We start from the raw sequence: 23,015 nt of genomic DNA, 5'->3' as shown, positions 1-23,015 counted from the left end.
AGTCCAGACTGAAGGAAAACCAGAATAACTCAATCGCTCCCCCGGACACGTCACACGTCGTTTGAGCTGCATGTATGTACACAGAGCTGGTGGGGAACATTGGCCCTATGGTGTTAAACGTTTTTTCCGGAGAAAGTAACAGTTACTGACAAGTGTTTATTGTTTCCAAGTCACAGGCTGATGATGGCAAGATTGTTTATTTCAAAACCAGCTGTGTACAAGTAACAGACAGAGACAATAAATAATGCAGAGAGACCAAAAAAAAAAACAGTTGGTGTTCTACTGAATTAGGGTTAATATGTCGTACAAAATCTAGTTTTTTGCTCATGGAAAATCAACATGAATACACACAGACGAGGTGCCTTGTCCTGGAATGCTGCTTCTCAGGCGGGGGGGGGGGGGGGGGGGGGGGGGGGGGAGAAGTGGGATACTTGAGGATGATAAAACCGTCGTCCGGAGCTGCACATTTCTCCGGGCGAATCACATAACCGTGTTGCGTAGAGGACACATAGGACTGACCGTGATGCTGAGCAAAATAACACAAAAAAGTCACACACACGTTTGGTCTTGTAAACAACATGTTATTTCCAGGAACACATCATGGAGGGACAAACACAAGTAACACATCCTTCATTCCCGTCTCGTGAAGTGGCAGTTTGTTTGGCCGCTGAAGCGAGAAGACAGGTTCTTACACAGCCTGCTGCCATTCGCTAATGAAACATACATTTTTAAAACATTGTCAGTATAATAAGCAGTCAGCCCGAAAACAATGGTTGCAGTCGAGAAAGGACGTCAGCCCCCCCCCCACGTGGATTAAGCTAAACTAAAAGTTACTTTAAGCCGATTCTTAAAAATCATTTGGCCGAAGCTGAAATGCAATGAATGCACTCGATATCAGTGCAAGATGCTGCACAGAGTTTGGGTGGAAGAGTCCATGACGCACTACGTTAGTGTGTAGAAAGCATGAAGGCATTCCCTTACGTTAGAAGAGATATTACTAAACATGAAAAGGCAAGAACAGGTGTTATAAGTACATCTAAGTTCCTTGAGAAGAGGAGAGAGGAGTATTGTCAAGATTAACCTCGTAAAAAAGGTCAGTGGACTCCCAGAAAAACCTCTGAGAGATCTCGGTCCATGATGACTAACTATTAGCATTCCTACAATTATCATGTGCCACGATTTGTTACCAACTGTGAGCCTCACGCAATTCCTCTACGAGCCGTAAATCTGAAATAACTTTTAACCTTGGATTAAAAAAGAAAACCCACATATTTTCCAAAATATCAAAAGTAATATAAAAGGAAACAAACAAACAAAAAAAAAAGAGATAAGTAAACAAGCATTTTGTATTTACACTACATACAAGTTACACAACTTATCTGGTTCATCCATGGCAAGTCATTTCATCTCAAACGCCCCTCCCACCTCACAAAACATCCACTGAAGTGATGGTCATTTTGCTGACAGCAGTCCGTCCCTGTGTGTGCATGTGTGTGTGTATGCAAGTGTGTGTATGTCCGTGTGTGTGTGCATGTGTGAAGCTTGGAAGTCAAGAAGTCAGTCGATGAGCCTTTGAGATGGTTAGAGCCACAGGATGAGAGAGAGAGAGAGAATAACGTGGAGTCTGGCTCTCTCTAGTGGAGAGCCGGTGAAATGACATGAGTTGAGGCTGGCGGTGCTCAGAGATTATCCCCTGGCTGGTACTGGGGCTCAGTGGCAGTGAAGTAGTCCTCCAAAAACGCCTGCAGGTACTCAAAGGTCGGCCTCTCCTCCGGGTCCTTCTTCCAGCACTGCACCATCAGCTCGTGCAGCGACACGGGGCAGTCCTGCGGGCACGGCATTCGGTAGCCTCGCTCCACCTGCTCCAGCACCTCGCGGTTGTTCATGCCTGGAGGGAGGAACGCAGATAAACCTCACTGACAACGCAGCCTGCCAACAACTACCTCACCCTGATGTAACTGCCTTGTATTTCTGGACATTTCACATTGTTTGGATATTTTTTACAACTCCACCAAAATTGATTATGGGATTGACTGAGAGTTCTACAGATTTAATTTACTTCATTTTATTTTTATCACATTGTCCACCAATATATATTTAAGTTAAAAAATAAAACTGATAAGAATATATATCAGCTAAATACTAACAGACTAGAATTACCGGCCTGCTGTTATATGTCTCTGCAAACCAGTGCAGTTTCAATCTATATATTTATAATGACAATATGTAACTCTGGCCACTAGGGGTCTCTTAATACATACATAATAAAATAATAACAAAACTCTGATGACATTATATTTATTATATTTTTATATATTTCATTTTGAATGGTTTATATCGCTGAGCTTAGAAGAAAATTAAACCAGTGTCCATACATGAAAAAGCTCATTAACCCCCCATGCTAATGGGTTTATAATAATTCTTTAATTTAAAAAATGCAGCTCTTTCTTCTCTTCTGTTATTCTGCTCCTCATGCAGGAGACTTCAGTTTAATGCGTATGGGAGCAGATGAACACAGACTCATTTCACATGTTGTCACAGTCGGCTGGAACAATTCTCTGGATTATGCACAACGTAATGTGAATTATGCAACGTGCTGGGTTTTTTTTAGCATACAGAACCATGGCTGTTGTCTCAGAAGACTCACACGCACGCTGCATTAATCAAACATGATTAGAAATGAGATGTGATTACATAATCCACTGGGCTGGACACACTCACCTGGATAGGGCACTCTGCCCTTTGTCACCAGCTCCGTCAGCAGGATGCCGAACGACCACACGTCGGACTTGATGGTGAATTTCCCGTAAAGAGCGGCTTCAGGAGCCGTCCACTTGATGGGAAACTTGGCCCCTGAAAGAAATTCCGAAAAGATGCTTGAGATTTTTGCTACGCCAATGTTGTGATTTCAGCAGAAAGACAGAGACATAGAATGGAACTCAGTTGAGTTTAAACCTCCACAAAGGCCCATAAGGCCCCTTAAATCTTAATCAAGCTGCACCTAACTACACACAATCATAGAAATCAGTTCCCTAAATATGCCTGATTTCTTTCATTAAGATCCATGCAGGGCGGCGTGGTGGTGCAGCAGTTTGCACATTTGCCTCTTGGTTTGAAACCTGGTTCAGCTAAGGTCTTTCTGTATGGAGTTTGCATGGTCTCCTTGTTTCTTTGTGGGATTTCTCCAGGTTGTCCTTCCTTCGCCCACAGTCCATAGTCATGCAGATTTGAGTTGGGTTAACTGAGGACTCTTAATTGTCCTTAGACTGATCGTTTCCACCCCAGTCTGGGGTGTACTCCCCCCCCACTCACAAAGGATGTACAGTAAAGAAAACCACTGATAAAACTCCAAGAATGATAGCTTGCAAATATTGTATATTACAATTTGGATTCAGTTTTTATGCTTATTTCTATTGTTTGTTGTGTTGCAACTCTTTTTTGTTACTTTGTCAAATTAGAATTTCCCTTCAGGCAAGTTTAATAAAGGTTCATCTTATCGGATGGATGAACGGGAAGATACATGAATTATTTTCTGAGAAATTGGTAAGAATGTAACAAAAAGGTTAAAAGAAGATGTTAAAGAAAGTCCCAAAAGAAATTCTGGACCCGCCCCTTTGCCTCGATCCACCACAAATTTTACTGGAATTTTTCTTGACCTAAGTCACATCAACAAGTTTTGGGGAAATTTGGATTACGCACTTTCTGCGTAAAAGAACAAACAAACAAACAAAGCAATAGACAGGGGTGAAAACATAACCTCCGTGTCAGAGATAATTAAAGCAACATCCTGAGGAGGAAGTAGGTCAGCCTGTCTGTAAGGATTTATTCCTTCATCTGATATTTCATTAGTGCAGAGACGTGAGAACATGGCAACATGTCACCAGGGAATAAAAAAGGAAAGATTCCATTATCTCTCCTCATCTTCGTTTGCATTGGGCACAGAACGAAGTAAACATTTAAAACGCTAACAAGCGATCCAGCGTGTTGACAGAGTGACTAACTAGTGTGGACGTCCCCCTTGTGCGACGTCTGTGTGATTCTTTCAAACAAGATACACAGTGACAGATTGATTTGTGTATTTAACATGGGCTCTGTCTTAAGTCTGCACTGTGCCCTTTGTGAATGTGATATTCTGTTGTCTCGGTGCCACAGTGTAACCACACATACTGCTGTTTTCCACTGGTGTCACCGGGACATATTCCCACCCATTTACTGTAATTATTCTGAACATTAGCATGTGTTCTTATGAGAGTGTGTGTGTGTGTGTGTGTGTGTGTGTGTGTGTGTGTGTGTGTGTGTGTGTGTGTGTGTGTGTAACATGTGTTTTGGAATTGACTGCATGGAATAAGTCATCTGCCAGCCCGCTGACTTTTTCCTCTGACGATGAGGTTTTTAGAAGATGCTGTGGTGAGAGACGAAGAGGCGGCTGCAGAAAGGTTAAAGTCAGACAACGGATAAAGCAAATGAACGGGTCAGAAGTTAATCTCTATTCCGTCAACGTGCTATAAAAGAAAGAAAAACATTTCCAGAGTGGGATCAATGAATAAAAAGTGTTTCTTATTAAACTGTGGCTGCTGGTTGCAGCTTTATTGTAATTCCCGAGTTATAATAAGTGTTTGATAAGTGTTGTTTAAGTGTTTGCTGAGTAATAATTACAACACTGAAAGATTTGGAGAAGGAATATGATTTCAACTTCAATTTTATCAATCTAGCAACTTTTATTTTTGTAAGTTTTGTCCCAGCTTGTGATGCTACAGTGACTTCCTGTTTACATAGTTGATTGTTTTTCATTGGACAGCACTTCGGATGTTTCCTAGCAACCACATCCGTCTTCCTAAGCCAAAACTGTTTCATTGGTGCAGCACAAATTAGTGAATCAATCTATTTTATGATGGATTTACAAGAAGCTGGTGTGACCCAGTGGAACCAGTCTACCTTGTCTGGCTGTGTATTCATTGTCCTCGATGAGTCGGGCCAATCCGAAGTCAGCGATCTTGCACACCAGACTTTCTCCGACTAGGATATTGGCAGAGCGCAGGTCTCGATGGATGTAGTTCATCCTCTCAATATACGCCATGCCTGCTGCCACCTGGGAAACAAGATTTATGTAACGTAAATATCAACAAAGACTTTCAAGGTGATCGAATCTGGGCCAAATACGAATTTAGCCTCATCTGGTGGCGCCATGTTTCTCTCAGGTTGGTTGAGTCGTGCTCCTCCTACGGACTCAACTCATATGTGACATGTACGCGTGGCCTCTATTTTGTTTATGTATGATAAGATTGGCGCCTTTCAACCAGGCTTGGTAAGGTTCATACTTATGTTGATGAAGGACGGACATGTGGAAACCCCAGCACGTTACATTCATTTCATCAGCCTACGAAAAACCAGGACTGAAGACCCATAGATTCCCCCCCCCAAAAAAAAGTGTGAGGTACAATTTCTTATCAACCAACAGGAAGTGATGAGTTAAGGCTTCAGAATAAAATACAATCTGCGCAAATTTTACATAACCTGTTGTCCATTTGTCCACATCTTGGTATAAAGTGATCACAGAGCAACCAATGTGTAACTTAAAGTTCTGTCATTTCGTTCTGCTGATGTGAGAAGTGCCCTAATGAAACTCACTGCTAACAGCTGGGTCTGTTTAAAGTGGATAACGCTCTTAAAAGATGTCGGATCATATTCGGCGTCGTACCTGAGCTGCCATGTCCACTAGATTTGGCAGCTTCAGACCTCGTCCTTCTCCGTCCTTCATGAATTCGAGCAAACTCCCTGAAAAAGGAAAAAAAAGAAAGAAAACAGATGAAACGAATGGATTGTGCTGTTTCAGCTGCTCGAACTCAACTCGGATTTGGATCAAAACTGAAACAACATGTTGTCGTTAACGTGACATCAATTCTGGGATTCCTGCCACACGTTACACTTGGTTCAGATATTTATTTGTTAGTTATTACTGTGGTAACCGAGGATCTCAGTGTTTCTGAGCTAAATCTCTCCAGCTAAAACCACACCTGTGTTTGTATGGCTGTGTTGAAATTGTGTTTTCTACAGTGTACATGGGAATGAGCAGCACGCGATGAGGAAGAACACATACTGCACTGTCCATGCAGATGTGTAAATTATGCACACACTGTGTAGGTGTGTGCACATATGGATATGCAATATTCATAGTGTGACTTTAAACTGAGCTTCTACCTTTGCTCATGTACTCGGTGACGATATAGATGGGTTCTTCGGACACCACGGCGTACAGCTGCACCAGTTTGTCGTGTCGGAGCTTCTTCATGATCTGAGCCTCCTCCAGGAAGGACTCGGGCGACATGGTGCCGGGCTTCAGGGTCTTCACTGCCACTTTGGTGGTGCCGTTCCACGTGCCTGACGAGAAAGGAAATTTACGAGGTTGTTAAAATTTAATTTACAAAAGATTAATGATTGGAAATAAAACCCTGCAGAAATGCCAAAGTGAGATTTTTGTCAAATTAAAAAATTATGATTCAGAGTCTGACAAAATGAAATATCAGAGGTATGACAGGACATGAAAGTAAAATGTGTTGTTGAAATCTACTGAAGTTATCAGTTACCTTGAGATTGTAATATCTGTGTAACTTTATACGAAGGGTAATCTCTATAAATAGATTCTGTAGGTGAAGGACAAGATATTTTGGTCAGAAGCCTTCTTGTTTCTGTTTCTAGTTTGACCAATCACGTTTGAGCAGGCAAACAGTCTGTGTAGAGAACAAAAGAGGCGGAACACACTGACTGAAATGCATCGACTTTTTAATTGATTGCTGTTAATAGAGATAAGCCAAAATGTCGTCTGGAGCTAAAACACCTAAACAAGTATTGCTCTTTGGAGAAACATTCCACTTGTGTGATCAAGGAAACTATAGTTGGACTGTGAACAGTGTACGGAAGATGGAGTCTAGGCCCAGAAACCCACTGTCTCCACCGAAAGCCCCAAAATATTGTCCCTCACAGAGTCTAACACAAGACGACACTAACGAGTGGTCACTGCTAAACTGGCATCTCTCTGTAAACACTGTGCTTTAAATGTTGATAAAATAATGTCAAACTAGTTTTCAGGACTTCAACTTCAAGCTAGAAGAGAAACATTTGGACACTCTTGGATTCGGATTAATCCATGTTTTTGGAAGCAAAGCAGCAAATCCGACACGCATAGAGCCTGTTACTGCCCGGGGACAATGTGGGACAAATTAAGTTTTACTGAACTCAAATGAAGTAAAAGAACATGTCAGAGACATAAGAGTTGACATATACCAAGTTTTAACTGGTCTAAAAGGCCGGTTCAGATCCTGAGTCCAATCAGAAACCATGGAACAATCTTGATCCAGTTAATATGGACTGAGATCATGCAGAGCAAACACCCCTCCCTGTGGGTAACATTAGCTGGGTGTTCGTTTTTAATGATCCAACACACACAGAATGTTTTGCAACATTGCTCACAGCTGTACAATTCTTTTCCATTTGTGCCAAAAGAGCTCGACAATAAAACGGTACACACCCATCCAGACCTCCCCGAACTGGCCGTTTCCGAGACGTTTGATGAGCTGCAGAGACTCTCGCGGGATCTCCCACACGTCTTTGGTTTTGACGGACAGGTCGGTGAGACGGGGCATGCCTTTGTGGCACGGAACAATCAGGCGGCAGCACAGTCCTGCAGCCCTGGCTGGATCGAGCACGCAGTTGGAATTCATCAGTATATTAAAGAAGTATTAAACCATATGACATTGGAATTTAAACGAGAGGGAAAGCAGACATAGAGTAGATCAGTCAGGTCAAGAAGTTCCTGTACACCCCCCCCCCCCGCCCATAACTCTCACCAGAGTAGTGCTGTACGAGCTGCTGCAGCGTCTCAAACTGGGCCCTGGTGGTGATGTAGTAGCCTCCACTGTCCAGCTTTCGAATCTTGTAGTGTTTGACATGATCTCCCTTGACGTCGTCCCAGTCCTGGATGGAGAGGGAGTAGGCCCCTGGCACAGACACAAGGATAACGTAGGATTAGCGACCCAGTGCAGTTCATATGAGGTCACCGTGACCTTTAACCTTTGACCACTGAAATCCACTCATCAGTTCATCTTTGCGTCCAAGTGACAAATGGTCAAATATTGAAGAAAATCTCTAAAAGGCAGACATGAGATATAAATGTTCAAGAGGCCAAAACCCTGTTTTGTGAGGCCACTGTGACTTTGACCGCCAAATTCTAATCAGTTCATCTTTGAGGCCAAGTCATCGTTTATACGGTGTTGTTGAGAAATCTTGTTAACAAGAACGGGAAGGACGGACAGTCAACACAAAACATAAAAAACTAAACTGACCAATTCAAGTAATATGGAGGAAAATATCTGATAACACTAAACCATGCTGGTTTTCCTAAGGGATCACAGAACATGTGATGTGTGTCAGTGTATATTTAGCACAATGTGCAAACGATTTAGGACAATGAATGTGGAGCAACTGACAAACTAATGACATGAGAAAATAAATTGAATTTTAATTTGCGATGTCGGATGATTTCATCGCAAGCTCCTCTATAAATAAGCAGCTTCTAATTTGCACTTTGCTAAACCTTTATTTATTCACACGTCGGCCCGTTGCCTGAAGTTTAAAAGCGTTCAGCATGTCGGCGTGCTGGAAGCAGCAAAGTCAGAAAGTACCTTTAGTTGTTTCACTCTCACGGATGAGGAAAGTGCCTCTAGCGTTGCCATTGGAGAGAAGTTGCCTCTCTGCATCCTTTCGACCTAATTTGCCAAAATACCAGCTGCAGGGGGAAAAACATGGGATCAAACTACGAAGAGAAACATTTGGTCTGAACAGAGTTTTTTTCCCCCAATATTGTAAACTCTTTCTTTCCATTCGTGCTGCGATGCCACATTTAACAAAGAGGCAGCAAGATGAGCTCTGAAATATTTATGATGTGATCTCTGCTGCTGAAGCTGAGACAGTGCGAGAGAGCGTTTGCTTATGTAAAAAAAAAAAAAAAGGGATAGTTCTACTCACTCCTCAGCTTGGATGGAGTCCACCGGAGCTACGTAATTGCTGGGAATGTAACCAGTTCCACCTGTAGTGAGAGAACGAGCCTCCCACCAGTCTCCCTCACTGAGGAGGAGGAGGAGGAGGAGGAGGAGGAGGAGGAGGAGGAGGACGACAGAGAGTGATGGAGGAAGAAAGAGACAGATTAGGATGAACACTTCATCAGCGTTTGAACCTAGTGCATCATATTTTGAGGTATTTATTTCAGGCCTAAATTTCGGGATGATTACATTTCAGGCATTTTTAGATTTTATAAGACCCAGCAGAAACCCTGTTCATGCACAAATAACCAGTTAAATCAAGTGGATGCACATTTATTGGCTTTGTCTGACACCTCATTAGAAATCAAATAAAAACAGACTAGAAAAACAACATTTTTATTGTATAAAAGCAGACGCACTCTGTCTCTGTTTCTTACTCACAAATCTAACGAGATGTTTTTTATTCCTGTGACGCAAACAGTGAGACAGCCATCATTACAATGGGAGAAATCTGTCAGATCTTAAATGTAACAACGTGCATAAACCAGGTCAAGTCTTCTACAGATTACAGACTTGTTTCCTCCATCTGTGTCGATGGAAACAACATTTCCTTTCAAAGCGCAGGAATCAGACCTTCGCCACAGAGGGGGAAAACACGACCGCCACCCTGTCTAATGGTGTCACGCAGATATTTTCACACTTACGTGCTGTTGAGGATCTGGAACCTCTCCCCCTTTCTGAAGCTGAGGTCATCCTCGGTCCTGGCTTCATAGTCGTACAGAGCCACAAACAGAGTCACCCCTGCAGGGAGGCAAAGCGTTACGCGTTGTGTTGACAGCGGCACGGTATGAATTGTATGGATGGGATTCTCATTGTGGTTTGTTAATGTGTTCAACACATGGGCTGCTTGTCACATAACACCAATAACAATCACTTAATTTACTCTTTACATCACACCTGCTGCTTTATTTTAGTCTCGCAGTTTAAAGTATTAATGTTTTCCATTTAAGTGCTTTAACATACGACAGACATGGACAGAATGTTAAGATGGACGACACAAGAGCTACCCAAAAAGTGAAGCAAAAGCATCTTGATCACCCCCTGGTGGCTGGCTGTCGTATAGGTAATAAAACCTGACTCCTCCATGTTAGTAGATGAGACATGGACCAAACTAAAAAGTTAAAATACACGTCAAATACATTTTCAGTCATTTTCAGTAGTTCTTATCACCCTCATATATGTAAGTGCAAATTTTTGCATTACATTTGGTTTTAATTAATTATTCAATGCTATAGAAATGGGATAAAAAGTCATGATGATTGACAGCTGAGAGTGACTCATCGTGTTTCAGCAAAACCTCAAACCCACCCTGAGATCGACGTCTGATGAAAATGGCCGCTGTGTGAATATGCTGAAGAGCAAGGGGAAAGTGAAGCTTATAGGGAACTATAATATCAATGGTATAATTTTTCTACAGCTATTTGAATTTTATATTTTACAGTGTCAATTGAAACCAAAGTAATTTGGTCTGTTTTTATTATTTGTGATAATATATAATTCATAACTTATGTTTGAGAGATTGTGAGTAATCTATTTACTTTATGACATTTTTGGGGCCTTTTGAAGCTACATTAATCAATACTTCATTAACATATAAGCATTTTTAAGCTGATTGTTTTGGTTTTATGGCCTGAAACCTCTGTATATTACTTTTTGCAGCTGTTTTAGTAAAATAGACGAACCGTGCACTACCCGAGCAACACTACATGACGAGCAGTCACAGCTAGCGAGAAGCAATGAGCTGTAAGATGATGGAAAACAGCAGCTAAAAATATAAACATTTTCTTCAGGAGTGAGTGGAGACATAAACAAGCTAAATGAGGAGTAAAGATTGGGACAACTCCAAATAAAATGCTAACATTGCTTGGTGTTAGTTGAATGTGTAAATATGTCGCTTTGTTAACTCGATTGCTATAACAATCAATTTGGAACAAGTTACCCCCAAGTGGCAAAAAACATAATAGTTGCATGTTTAACATGCAAGAAAATAAATGTCCCTGTTTTGTTAACAACCCCATAAAACCTGACTCCTCTTTATCAGGCAAAGCATCGTCTGTGACCGAGTGAACAGTTAACGCTGCTGGTCCAGATTAGGGGGCAATCAAATTTATCTGATGTGATCTGGAACAGCCCTGGAGTCCCCGTATCTCTTAATAAGCCTGAAACTGTGAAAAGATTTCATTTTCTGATGTGATCTGAATCCTCCCTGGACAACTGCTGCAAGGAGGCCCAGCACATTTCCCTGTTAACGCAACGCCAACTGAAAAACATGCTTTACAATGAGCAAAAGGCCGACATGCTGCAGTCGTCAGAGGTCAGACGAGGCCTCTGCTCAACTTCTGTCCCACTTTACTTTTATTTGAGAGGCTTTCTAAATTTAACTCCTCCATGTTTCTTTGTGCTGCCCTCCTGGAGTAATCTCTTATTCATACACACACTGACTCTGCTGACTCCGCAGTTGCTGAGTGTTTATCTGAGCTGGGATCAACCTTCAGAAGAAACAAAAAAACAGGCCCAAAGTAGCTGAGATGCTGTTAATTTATACATCACACATGGTATGCATCTTTAAAATCTTAAGTAAGAGACTGTGATGCACGTTGCTCAGGCCCAGGAGCACATTTTTACTATTCAGCACAATGTCCGATCTCTCTGGTCGTCAGATGTGCCTCGCAGAACACCGGTGATAATTTAGGTCACTCTGTTTTCCATTAACTTGCAGCCAGTGGACATTCATCTTTAGCAGAGAGATGACTTTATTGCAGTGCCACAACATCAGCACACACAAAGGAGAAAAATCAGCCAGCCATCAGAGTGGTAATCAGAGACAACTTTGCAACTTAGACGTTTTATTTCTCCGTTTTAATTGCTCCATTTGTAATTCGACCCCCGTTTGATGACAGCTACATATCTCAAAGTTAGTGTCACCTTGTCTTAGAAGCCCAGATGAAAAGGGAGATATAATCCTCACCTGTTCCTCCCCGAGACCGCAGCGTCCCAGACTGCGAGGATGTGTGGACCCCTCCGAACACGGTCACCCCCTGCTGGGCGGCGTTGTGGAAGTTGTTGTAGTTGGGGATGGTGGAGAAGCTGGGGTAGTGCTGCGGCGTGGGGTCGGACCCATAGCGGTATCCCGAGTTGTGCGAGACGCTGGTCTCCCGGTCATCAGTGAGTTTCGCTGCTTCTTTATCCTTACATTGGACGCAGCCCATCCTCTACTCTCTGCGGGCGAAGAGAGAAAGAGGAGACGGAATTAGCACGAAGGTAAAGTAATAGCTCCAAATACCGTCTCCGTTGGGGAAATTATGATTCAATATTCCATTATTTCAGAGCTTCCTCAGAGAGCGACAGAGCCTTCATGAAGAATCTTTCAATTAGGCTGAAATTAAACACGATACTTTAATGTCCATTACTAATTAAACAGAGGAGCATAATGTGACAGAGCTGCAGTGTAAGGATAATGTGTGCGTTTGTGTACAAACTGATGTTGATGGGAGACACTTTGTGCTGAGAATATCCAGGTTAAGGTTGCCATAAAAGAATTTAACTGCACTAATTATCATAGTTTACTTTTCCCTCTAACTGCACGACCACACTTTACACCCGGCCATTGCATTTACAAGTTGGCATGCGCGTTATTTTTGTTTGTTTTACGAGGAGCCGCACGCCCATCTATGGATTCACAGCACAGAGTTTAAATGCACAGAAATAAAACACACGGAGTCTCATGAGGGAGACTGAAGCAAAGCTAAAGCAGTTTCTGTCATGAGTGAGGCAGTCGGCTTTACCAATTAAAAAGAGCCTGACTATCTCTATAGACCCAGTTATGCACATTTCCCCTCGCTGTGTCCACCCCCCACTTTAAACCTACAATATAACTGCTCTCAAACCAAAATGACGCTTCTAACACACGACGGACGCAAAACAAAAGAAAAAACAAGAAGAAGACACATATCTCAGGATGAAAAAGAGGCGTCACACACGTAGAAGATGCTGACGAAGATGTCAACTTGCAAAGACAACAAGATATGTGAGCTTTTGGTGATGAGGGCAGACGTCAGGCTCCTGTTGTTGGGAAGGAATCTGACCCGGACCATCTCCAGCTGTGTTCTTCATATGTGAAAAGTAAATGTCTTCAGGGGTCTCTAAATCCAAAGCAATAACAAAAGAACTAGTTTGATGATGGCGTGAAGCAGCATAGGATCATGGGATTTCACCCCCATTACCATTTACTCTTTAATGGGGGAGCTTCGGCGACAGAACACAAAGACAATGACAATGAATAATCCATTACATGTGACCAATTCAAACAGTGGAAGGAAAAATCAGTTGACTGGGTAACTGGCTCGCAGTGTGTTTTTCATTTGTCATGTCCCCAGAAGTTGTAGCAGAGATGGATCAAACCACGGGTAAAGCAGATAAGACACAATTAGGAGGCGACCTAAATGAAACGTCTCGTTACCCTGAATAAAATTGGGGATTTCTTTTGGGTTTGAACATTGTCAACAAAATACGTAACATAGATCTTGTTGTTTGAATACATTTTGATGAAGAACTGTTAAATATTATATCTCAAAGCTCTTGAAGCTGGTTGCAACATGGCTGCGGAGGAGGAGGCCGCCGACATCAAACATTAGCGGCCAGCTGACGTCGGAAACGGCTAATTGGAAACACACTTGTTTACCGGAGTGGCGCTCGGGGCAAACGCCAGCGCTTCAGCAGATGGAGGAAGAGAGGGAGAAACTCTTGACCCAGCTAAAGACTCACTTACACCCACGATAACAGCGCACTCACAGGTGGTGCCTCTTTTATGTGGCGGGTAAATAATGGAACAAGACGAATGAGAAATGTGTTTCACGGTGAGATAGATGGAAAACATTAGGAAGAACAAATGTATAATCGATAAAAATAACCAGCAACGTCGCACGTCTGAAGATGATTTAAAGGGAACAGTTTGAGCCCGAGGATATTTTGAGTCTCTTTTGATTTGGAGGTCACACAGTTAGTCAGTTCATGAATTAGTTTATAGAATAAAGATAACAATTATTTGGATCATCATCAATTGTTTAAGAATTAAAGAAAGAAATTGCCCAAATCTACAGATTCCAGCCTCTCAAATGTGAATCGTTCTTTGTAAAGTGGTTTTATTAATATTTTTCTAAATTATGGACCAAATTATCAATGAGCAAAGTAATGAATAAAATGGAAATATAAATTGAACCCCTTGAAATTACTAAATTTTTCAGGCTGAGGAACTATCCAGAAACGATCATGTCAGGTTTTTGAAGTCTTTTCTCTTGGAGACAGAGACACGTCTTGAAGGACATGTCTCCAAGAGTTTAATTGGTAACAAGGAAAGCTACACACAGTAAATGACTGAATTCCTTGAGGCCTGTTTTACATTTACAAGCCAGAAAAGGCTGAAGCATCACAAACACATGTGTAACTTGTTGCACACTGCAACAGGGTAAAGACAAGTGTCTCAAATGCCTTCAAACAAGTTGTGGAAAAAGTAAAACACAAAGCGTCTTAGATCATTTGAGCACCACTTACAACAAACTGCACTGATATAAAATCCAAACTTCTGCTTCATGTTGTCATGATATCCTCCGCCAGAAGGTTATGTTATCGCCCCTGTTCATTGGTTGGTTTGATGTCAGCAGGATTACACAAAAACATCCTGAACTTGTTGGAAGGATGGGACATGAGCCAAGAAACAGGCCATTACATTTTGGTGCAGATCCGATCAAATGGAGGTGTTTCCTTTCTTTAGCATTGCTAAAGTGTGAAGAATGATTCCTGGATCTTGATGAAATATCCAACGTTTTTTACAGTATAGTAAAAGTCATTAATGCGTTAAAGAGGTCTTATGAAATCTAAAAGATGAAATACATGCCCAGCAAATACAGAATTCACCTCCTGTGCACATTTCCAGTCCTCTACAGTATATTCACTCCGCACCTAACTAACTCAAAGATAGGAGCCACTGCAGAGAGAGGGAGGACACTGTAATTCATTACTGCCAATAAAACCCCATAAAGTACCCAGAAGTAGAGACGAGCCCGGCGGTAGCTTTGCAGTATGAGCTCCAACCAAAGCTGAGCCCACAGACTGAAACACAAGACGGAGGAGGAGGACGATGAAAGCGTCTCTAAAATACTTTAGACTTTAATACCACCTCACATCGTACAGCAGCTTCTTTATTGCAGCACAAATAGACTTTAAAAACACACGTTAAGCCTCTAATTTAAATTTCAGGTGGAAAAGCACGTCTCTCCAAACCTACAGAAATGACAGTTATACTGTCAACATGACAACGTAACAGTCGGACAACTTATTGATTAGACGTGAACATTTTTGATGAATTGCAGTTTCTCTCTGTTGGTTGGACCTTGAAGGCACCACCATGGGGTCGGGATATTATTATTATTATGGGCATTTACATTCTGCTGTTTTGTATAGATTAGACAATTAATCAAGAAAGAATCAATAGATAGTTTGATGGGGAAAAACGAGAATGTCACTCAGTAGAGCACATACCTCTGGCGAGACAGAAACTGTCCCCTTAAATTAAATTGAGCTGCACCAAATTGTACACACTCATAGAAATTGGTCCCCTAAATATGACACTTTTCATCCAGATGCATGAATTATTCCCTAGAAAATTAGTGAAAACATCATAGAAACGCCCTGTCCTGCAATGATGAAGAAAATAAATCCAGGAACCGCTCCCTGATCCGGATCTGCAACAAAATTAAATGGGTTCATCTCTGACCACATCATTCCACCAAGTTTTAGTGGAGATCAGTCCATTAGTTTTTGTGCGATGCTGCAAACTAACAGACACACAAACAAACGCAGATGCAACAATAACCTCTTAAGCGGAGGCAATAATCTTTAGGATACACAGCGACTTTCCTGAGCGTTGGAAACAGGGGAGCACGAGTCTGAAACCAAAACATACGCACATACATACAAACATGAACTGGGACACTCTGACGGCAGTGATTGAAATAGCACTGGCTCCACTCCTGGAGGGATCAGAGTAAATGAGGGGAGATCTCATGTCGTCGTGCTGCCTGTGGGGATTATAAAAATCTTCCTGCTCTTCAAGTAAGAAGGCCTGAGACGAGCCTCGCTTTTAATACACCAGCATGTAACGTGTCTGCTGCAGGGAAGTAGGCCATCTTGTATTGTTTATATACACATGGTCCCTTCACGTGTTGTTTTTATGTACAGTGTTCGCTCGGTTAATATTTGCATATGAATCACGTCTGAGTTGAGACTGAAGCTGCTGCATAGGTGCAATAAAATCCGCCATCTTTGGAGATCAGAAACATGAAGTGCGTTCCACAGCTACAGGAAGCTTTGCCACATTTTCAATACAATAAGAGCGTCGGAGCCATTCATCAGTGGCTCTCAGATCTCTGTGATTCAATGTGGCAAGACGAAGCCCTGGATCTGAGTTGGGTGTTTTCCCTGCATTTCATCATTTCGGACACACAGAGACGTGCTCGCTTGCTCGGTCCCTCCCAACCTGTGGCACAACGATTTCTCTCCTCGCAACAAATGAGCACATGGAGGCATCACAACCACGGGGCTCGTTCCCTTTCCGTGGCAAAGCCTGCGTGTCACATGACCCCGCTCATCACGCTATTCTCAGGCCCAGATGAACAGCCTGCCTCCGAGAGGACCACACTGGCGTGATAAGCGCGGTCCGATGGGGATGGGGATCGGAGACACGTAATGTCTTGTAACAGTTAACAGCACTAGGCGGAGATAAGAGGGGGGAGCGAGGGTGGGCTTGACTTCACACACACACACACACACACACACACACACACACACACACACACACACACACACACACACACACACACACACACACACACACACACACACACATCACACTAAAACTCCTCATCTTGATTGGCTCAAGATGCAGTCTGAAAGGATGTCAGTCCAAATCTGTTAAATATGATTTATCAACGCTGTAGAAGGATTCGTTCACATCGGGAAGTGAAGACTGGAGACTAAGAAGACGAAGAAGATGAAGATAAAGGAGAAGAAGAAGACGATGAAGAAAAAGTAGATGAAGAAGAAGAAAAAGAATAAGAGGATGAAGATCAAGAGGATGAAAAGGAAGATGAAGCAGAAGAAGAAGAAAAAGAAGATAAAGACAAAAAAAACAGCCAGGAAGATGGCGAAGGAGACGAAGAAGATTAGGAAACACATGAAGAAGAAGATAAAGAAGATAAAGAAAATGAGGAAGAAGATGATGAAATTAAAAAGCAACAGGACGAGGTTAATGCCTCCACATTAATCACAACCACTGGGCTCAAATGGAAATTAATTTATGAAATGAAGGCCTTTATATTGATGCTGTACGGGCACAAGTGTTAATCATCTACACTATCACACACACACACACACACACACACACACGCACACGCACAGGCACACGCACACGCACACGCACACGCACAGAGCTGGCAGCCATAATGAGATCCTCGTCCATTTGTAGTGAAGCTAACTAACTAAATGAAAAAGACAGACATGTCAGGGTCACACAGCAGAACTGATGGATTAAACAGGAGACGGTCAATGAGGCCTGAGAAACAGACATATGTGCAGCGTGATGTTGTGTGACAGAGAGTAAAAGATCTGCATGTGTGTAGAGATTAATTCATCTGATTATTAATGGATTAAATCAATCAACAAAAAATGTAAATTTTTCTGAACTGTATAAGCGTTTAATAGTTAATACACGGAAAACATGAAACACAAATGTGATGATGTGCTCTTTCTCTCTGTAAATTGCAAACACTGTTTATTAAAGATCTTTGGCTTCTGAGTTATTAATGGACTATTGATTGAAAAGAAAACTGCATCTGAAGACATCACATTGAGCTCTGGCAAATCATGATGGTATTTATCACAGATCTTTTATATTATATAGCTTAACAACTGATCGATCATTGAAAATATAAATGACACATATATATTAATGTAACTTATTAACATAGTTATAAACTGGAGCCCTAATTCATTACCATATGTCTAATAAGGCCTGTGGAGTCAATACAAGCCGCACATGTATATTTTAACAGCTATTTGCATTACGCACAAATCATGCATATGGGCAGAGTGTTGAAGTGCTTATAGATTTTGTTTTTGTATTTGTATCAAATTTCTTATTCTGATATTTTTTCAAATAGTTCTTCATCCCTCCCCTACTTCATTACACAGTTTTTTTAATTTCTTATAAAGCATAGGACGAAACTAACTTAATTTGAAACATTGATTAATCTGTCTGGTCAACTCATGTTCTCTAATGGGGACACACTGTTAAACTGAAAACCAGCTGACCTGATATTATTTCTGTTCTTTATTACCAACACCAGGGAGGTTATGTTTTCACCTCCATCTGTTGGTTTGTTTATTTGTCAGCAGGAGTACGGGAGAAAATACTGATCGGATTTCCATGAAACTTGAATGGGACATGGGCCAAAAAGGTAACCCTTTAAATTTTGGTGCGGATCCGATCAAAGCATTGCGAGATATGGCCTTTTTTTTTACATTTTCACTTATCTCCATATTTAAAAGGACGGACATCTATGAGTGCCTGGTGCAGCTTGATTGAATTTCAAGGCACTGTAGGATCTTGGCGTATTGAACAAAGATCACACTAAAGTAGACAATGGCCGCACAGAGTCTTTGAAGTTTGACTGAAACTGTAATAATGTGCTCAGCTGATTATTACATCTCATAACAAACGTCATTATTTATCCCCGGAGAACTTAGAGAACACAATCATTCTGTAATCCGAGACAAGACAGGCCTGTTCAGCTTGAAGTGTGGGGTCCCTGGACACTCAGATCATTGACACGCCACAACACAAGGTCAAACCACCCACAGCCCTCCCACTTATAACGACCTCATTCAACCACAATAAAACCTGTTATACGTCATTAATGAAATGACCCAATGGGGACCATTTATCGGACGTGCTCCATTTGAAATCATGCAAAACCCGCTGCTGTGTTTACTAGACTCGAGAACAACTCTCCTCCTTATGGCTGCCATTCTCTGAATAGTTACAATATTTGCTTGTGTCGGACAACTGAGTTCATTCAGTGTATCAACAACAAGACAATGGCCACATTTCACTGCGCTGCATGATTATCTGCACAATGACACACAGTGTTAAGGCTTTCAAAGCTAGTTATAAAACCCACAGCTGAGCTTCATACAGTATGTATGTGTGGGTTTAAGCCTTACTGGGCTTTTGGTGTCACAGTGTTCACAGTTGAGTCATGTTGTTAAATCACTGAGCCCATTGTAAACATCCATTCAGTCAGTCAGCGAGATTTGTGCCTCGTACGTAGACATTTTCCGAATGGCATAAAAGGCCAAATTAGAGAAACCTGAACTAATGTTTCTGTTTCTTTTTTTTTTCCAGAAGCATGAGCAGATTCTCGCTGCTTGGGCCTGTCAGTCTACAATGAGGGATTTTTCATCATTCTTTCCAAATCTCATGCCAGTGGAGGGCATTGGTCAGTGCACGGATCCAATGGAAATAGCCATACAGCAGCTGCATGTAGGGCTGCAGCACTTAGTTGATTAATGGATTAGTCAGTCGACAGAAAAGAAATCTAACGCCTATCGGAGGAATTAAATCATTTTTAAGCAGAACGTGAGCATGTGTCGCTTTTCTCGGCTTTGTATCATAAATCTTTGGGTTGCACAAATCAAGACATCTGAACATGTCAACTTGCGATCTGGAAACTGGGATGGGCATTTACATCATCAAGTAAATAATCTGCAGATAGATCCATCCATCCATTATCTATACCGCTTATCCTTGGAGGGTCATGGGGAGGGCTGGAGCCCCTCCCAGATGACATCGATAAACCCTGGACAGATCGCCAGTGTGTTGCACGGCCAACATACAGACATCACTCTCACAATCATTCACACTCACGGGCAGTTTGAAGTCTCCAATTAACGTAACTCCAATCTGCATGGGTTTGGACTGTGGGAGGAAGCTGGAGAAAACCCACACAGATACAGGGCGACCATGCAAACTTTACCAATCCGGGATTCGAACCGGAACCTTCTTGCTGCACCACCATGCCACTGCCGCCTATCAGCAGATAAATCCATTCTTTAAAAAGGGGGTTGATTAATCTATAGAGTATTTTTAGGAATGTTGCGTTTTCACCCATGTCTGTTTGTTGGTTTATTTGTTCACAGGAATAAGTAAAAACTACTGAACCAATTTCCCGCAAACTTGGTAGAGAGATGTATCCTGGGCAGCCAGGATTGTCTTTTTCAACTTTCTTGGACTATGTATCATGTAAGATTTATAATTTAGGTTATCAGACCATGTCCTCTTTTATACTATAAGAACTAGACAATCATGTGTAGGATTGTTTGGCCTTGGTGGAGGTATGCGCTCTACTGTGGGCCATTCTACTGATTAATTGTTGCTTCAACAAAACAGAAGAAAACAGCAAAACAGGTCCATCCCTATTTCCTTACACCCTGAGGTCTCTTCACAGGTCTTTTTCTGTTTGACCAATAAACCGAAGCCAAAAGACAGTGAGGTTACAATCATGTTAAAACACAGTGAAGCAGAAAATCGTCATTTTAGGATCAAATGTTAAGCATTTTTGCCTCAGAAATGACTGGAACAATTATGGATATAAGTAGTTTCCAATGACATGTGTGTCATTCGCCTATTCCACCAATCTGGAACTCTACATGGCTTCTATGTGACATTTCTTGAGAGGCACAAAAACAACTACTAGATATCTTGTAAATAAATTGACCAACTGGACCTTTATTGAGATCTACACCTTTATGAAAACACATTTCATGGGAACGTGACATCCTGAAATTCCAGGATTCACTGCTTGCGTGTCTGCGTGTCTGCAGAGTAACGGTTGGACAGTATGGACACAGAGGGCCTGAGGGGAAATGTATATAGTCCATGAACCACAGTGTGTGAGTCCTTTCATTCAAAGGTGACACACATCACGCACAACGATTGTGTCATGGAGCAGAGACTGCATTGTGCTGCTGTTTGTAAACCAACACACAACTGCTGCTTTGAGTTACTGCACATGTAAACAAACACACAGCATTGACTTCCTGGAAACTTAAGCATAGCTACTACTTGTCTAACCTTAACCCTAACCTTAACATAAACCTAACATATCCTTAACCTAAAACTAACCTTAATTTAAACCTAACATATCCTTAACGTAAAACTAACCTTAACATTAACCTCACTATAACCTTACATCGACGTAAACCTAACGTTAACTTAAACCTTAACCGAAAACTAAACTTAATGTAAACATAATCCTAATCCTAACCCTAACCTAAATTTAAAACTAACATTAATATAAATCTAACCTGACCTTATCGTTAACCTCACCATATGCTAACCTTGACCTAAACCCAACCCTAACCTTAATGTAAACCTAAACAAAACCCTAAACCAAACGTAAACCTAACCTTAATGTAAACCCGAACATAAACCTGAACCCAACCTTAAAACACGTTTTCCCCTCAGACTGTAATGATCTATGTTATGGGGACTGGTTTTTTGTCCCCATAATGTGACTATGTAAACAGATTCAGGACCTCACAACAAACACACACACACACACACACACACACACACACACACACGCACGCACACAACACACACACACACACACACACACACACACACACACACACACACAGTATATCAACCCAAGATGGATGGCTGCACCTCCAGACCCTTCAGATAACCAGATTATGACACCGCTTTAATTTGCTATTTAACAGCGTGGTGATGCGATTCCCTTCAACAGTCTGTGACAATTATTTAGGGGGAAATCAATAAATCGGAGGCTGTCTGCAGGCCCCTGTGTGTGTGTGTGAGAGAGTATGTGTGTGTGTGTGTGTGTGTGTGTGTGTGTGCGTGCGTGGCCTCAGTGGTCAGCTCTGTTCTGCAGCGCGTCCATCTCTGCTGCTGCAACACAAGAGCCTCTCCACAATCACAACAGCGCAAATACACACACACACACACACACCATCACCACCACCACCACTGCATCTGGGTGTGTGTGTGGGTCTGTGTGTGTGTGTGTCTCCATCACAGCTACATGTGCAGATCGTCCACAGTGAACCTACTCTGTGTTATTTATCTCCTCTCTCTCGCTCTCGTCAGGAATCCATCTGGCTGTAGAACCGGGGGGACCAGGCGGGTGCACCAATTGAAATTCAACGCAGGCGGAGGAGGAGGAGGAGAAGAGGGGTGGTGGGGGGGCAGAAAAGAAACGCAACTTACCGCAGAAAAATCACATTAATCCATCGGAGTGTGCGGGGAGACGTTCGCGGAGGAGCCTCGCTGGCGTGTCCGCACTTTCCCTGTCAGCGTTGGGTCGGAGCCGCGGAGCGAGCAGGAGTCGTCTCTACAGCCGAGTCCTCAGCTCCTGTCGCCGCCGTGCGCACAGAGGATGACGAGGGCGACGCGCGTCAGGGTGCGCATCGCAACACGCACCACATCCGGGGAGTCCCCTTCACGAGAAAACTCCCATCTGGGTTTTTGTAATTGAAAATAAATGAGAATCCCCAATTAGAATCAGGGTTTATTGCCAAGAGGGGTTTAAACACACACAAGGAATTTGTGCAAGTATGAATATAAAATATGAAAATATTATAAACACTAGAAAATGATTGTGTAATATAGATGGATATTTACAATTTGAAGTATGTAGGTGTGTGAAAACAAAGATAAGCATTTTTTGAAAAACAACATTTATTTGAATTACAATGAAATTTATTTATTTAAAGGTTCAGTGTGTAGAATTTAGTGAAATCTTGTGGTGAAGTTGCATGTTGCAGCTGAACATCCCTCACCTC

General features: G+C 42.0%; 1 protein-coding gene and 1 long non-coding RNA gene across 3 annotated transcripts; one reads left to right on the top strand and one right to left on the bottom strand.

Moving 5' to 3' along the window:
* Positions 1-488: 488 nt before the first annotated feature.
* On the top strand, positions 489-17,768 carry LOC117755526. 2 transcript variants are annotated; one of them, XR_004612609.1, is made up of 4 exons: positions 489-654; positions 685-1,497; positions 4,251-4,283; positions 17,755-17,768. It is a non-coding gene; the product is annotated as an uncharacterized LOC117755526 (long non-coding RNA). The 2 variants fall into 2 exon arrangements; XR_004612608.1 differs by lacking the exon at positions 17,755-17,768 and having other exon boundaries at positions 4,251-4,774.
* On the bottom strand, positions 1,479-22,630 carry fyna (FYN proto-oncogene, Src family tyrosine kinase a). Its single transcript, XM_034575386.1, has 12 exons — positions 22,441-22,630; positions 12,064-12,314; positions 9,740-9,836; positions 9,022-9,120; positions 8,679-8,782; positions 7,845-7,994; positions 7,526-7,690; positions 6,199-6,378; positions 5,699-5,775; positions 4,936-5,089; positions 2,722-2,853; positions 1,479-1,888 (listed from the first exon to the last, which is right to left on the bottom strand). Exons 2-12 carry the CDS (start codon positions 12,302-12,304, stop codon positions 1,680-1,682), a joined length of 1,608 nt encoding a protein of 535 aa, XP_034431277.1. The 5' UTR covers positions 12,305-12,314; positions 22,441-22,630; the 3' UTR covers positions 1,479-1,679.
* Positions 22,631-23,015: the final 385 nt, after the last annotated feature.

This window comes from Hippoglossus hippoglossus, chromosome 22 (assembly GCF_009819705.1).
Source record: "Hippoglossus hippoglossus isolate fHipHip1 chromosome 22, fHipHip1.pri, whole genome shotgun sequence".
In the NCBI taxonomy this organism is placed as follows: Eukaryota; Metazoa; Chordata; class Actinopteri; order Pleuronectiformes; family Pleuronectidae; genus Hippoglossus; species Hippoglossus hippoglossus.
This window is presented reverse-complemented; position numbering and strand designations above follow the sequence as displayed.

Bases quoted from the DNA above. Each gene is read 5' to 3' on its own strand.
- fyna (XM_034575386.1), bottom strand. From the start codon at position 12,304: ATGGGCTGCGTCCAATGTAAGGATAAAGAAGCAGCGAAACTCACTGAT. The intron at 7,691-7,844 runs GTGAGAGTTATG...TGCTCGATCCAG, and splicing joins GCTCGTACAGCACTACTCTG to CCAGGGCTGCAGGACTGTGC. The intron at 6,379-7,525 runs GTGTGTACCGTT...CTTTCTCGTCAG, and splicing joins GTTCGGGGAGGTCTGGATGG to GCACGTGGAACGGCACCACC.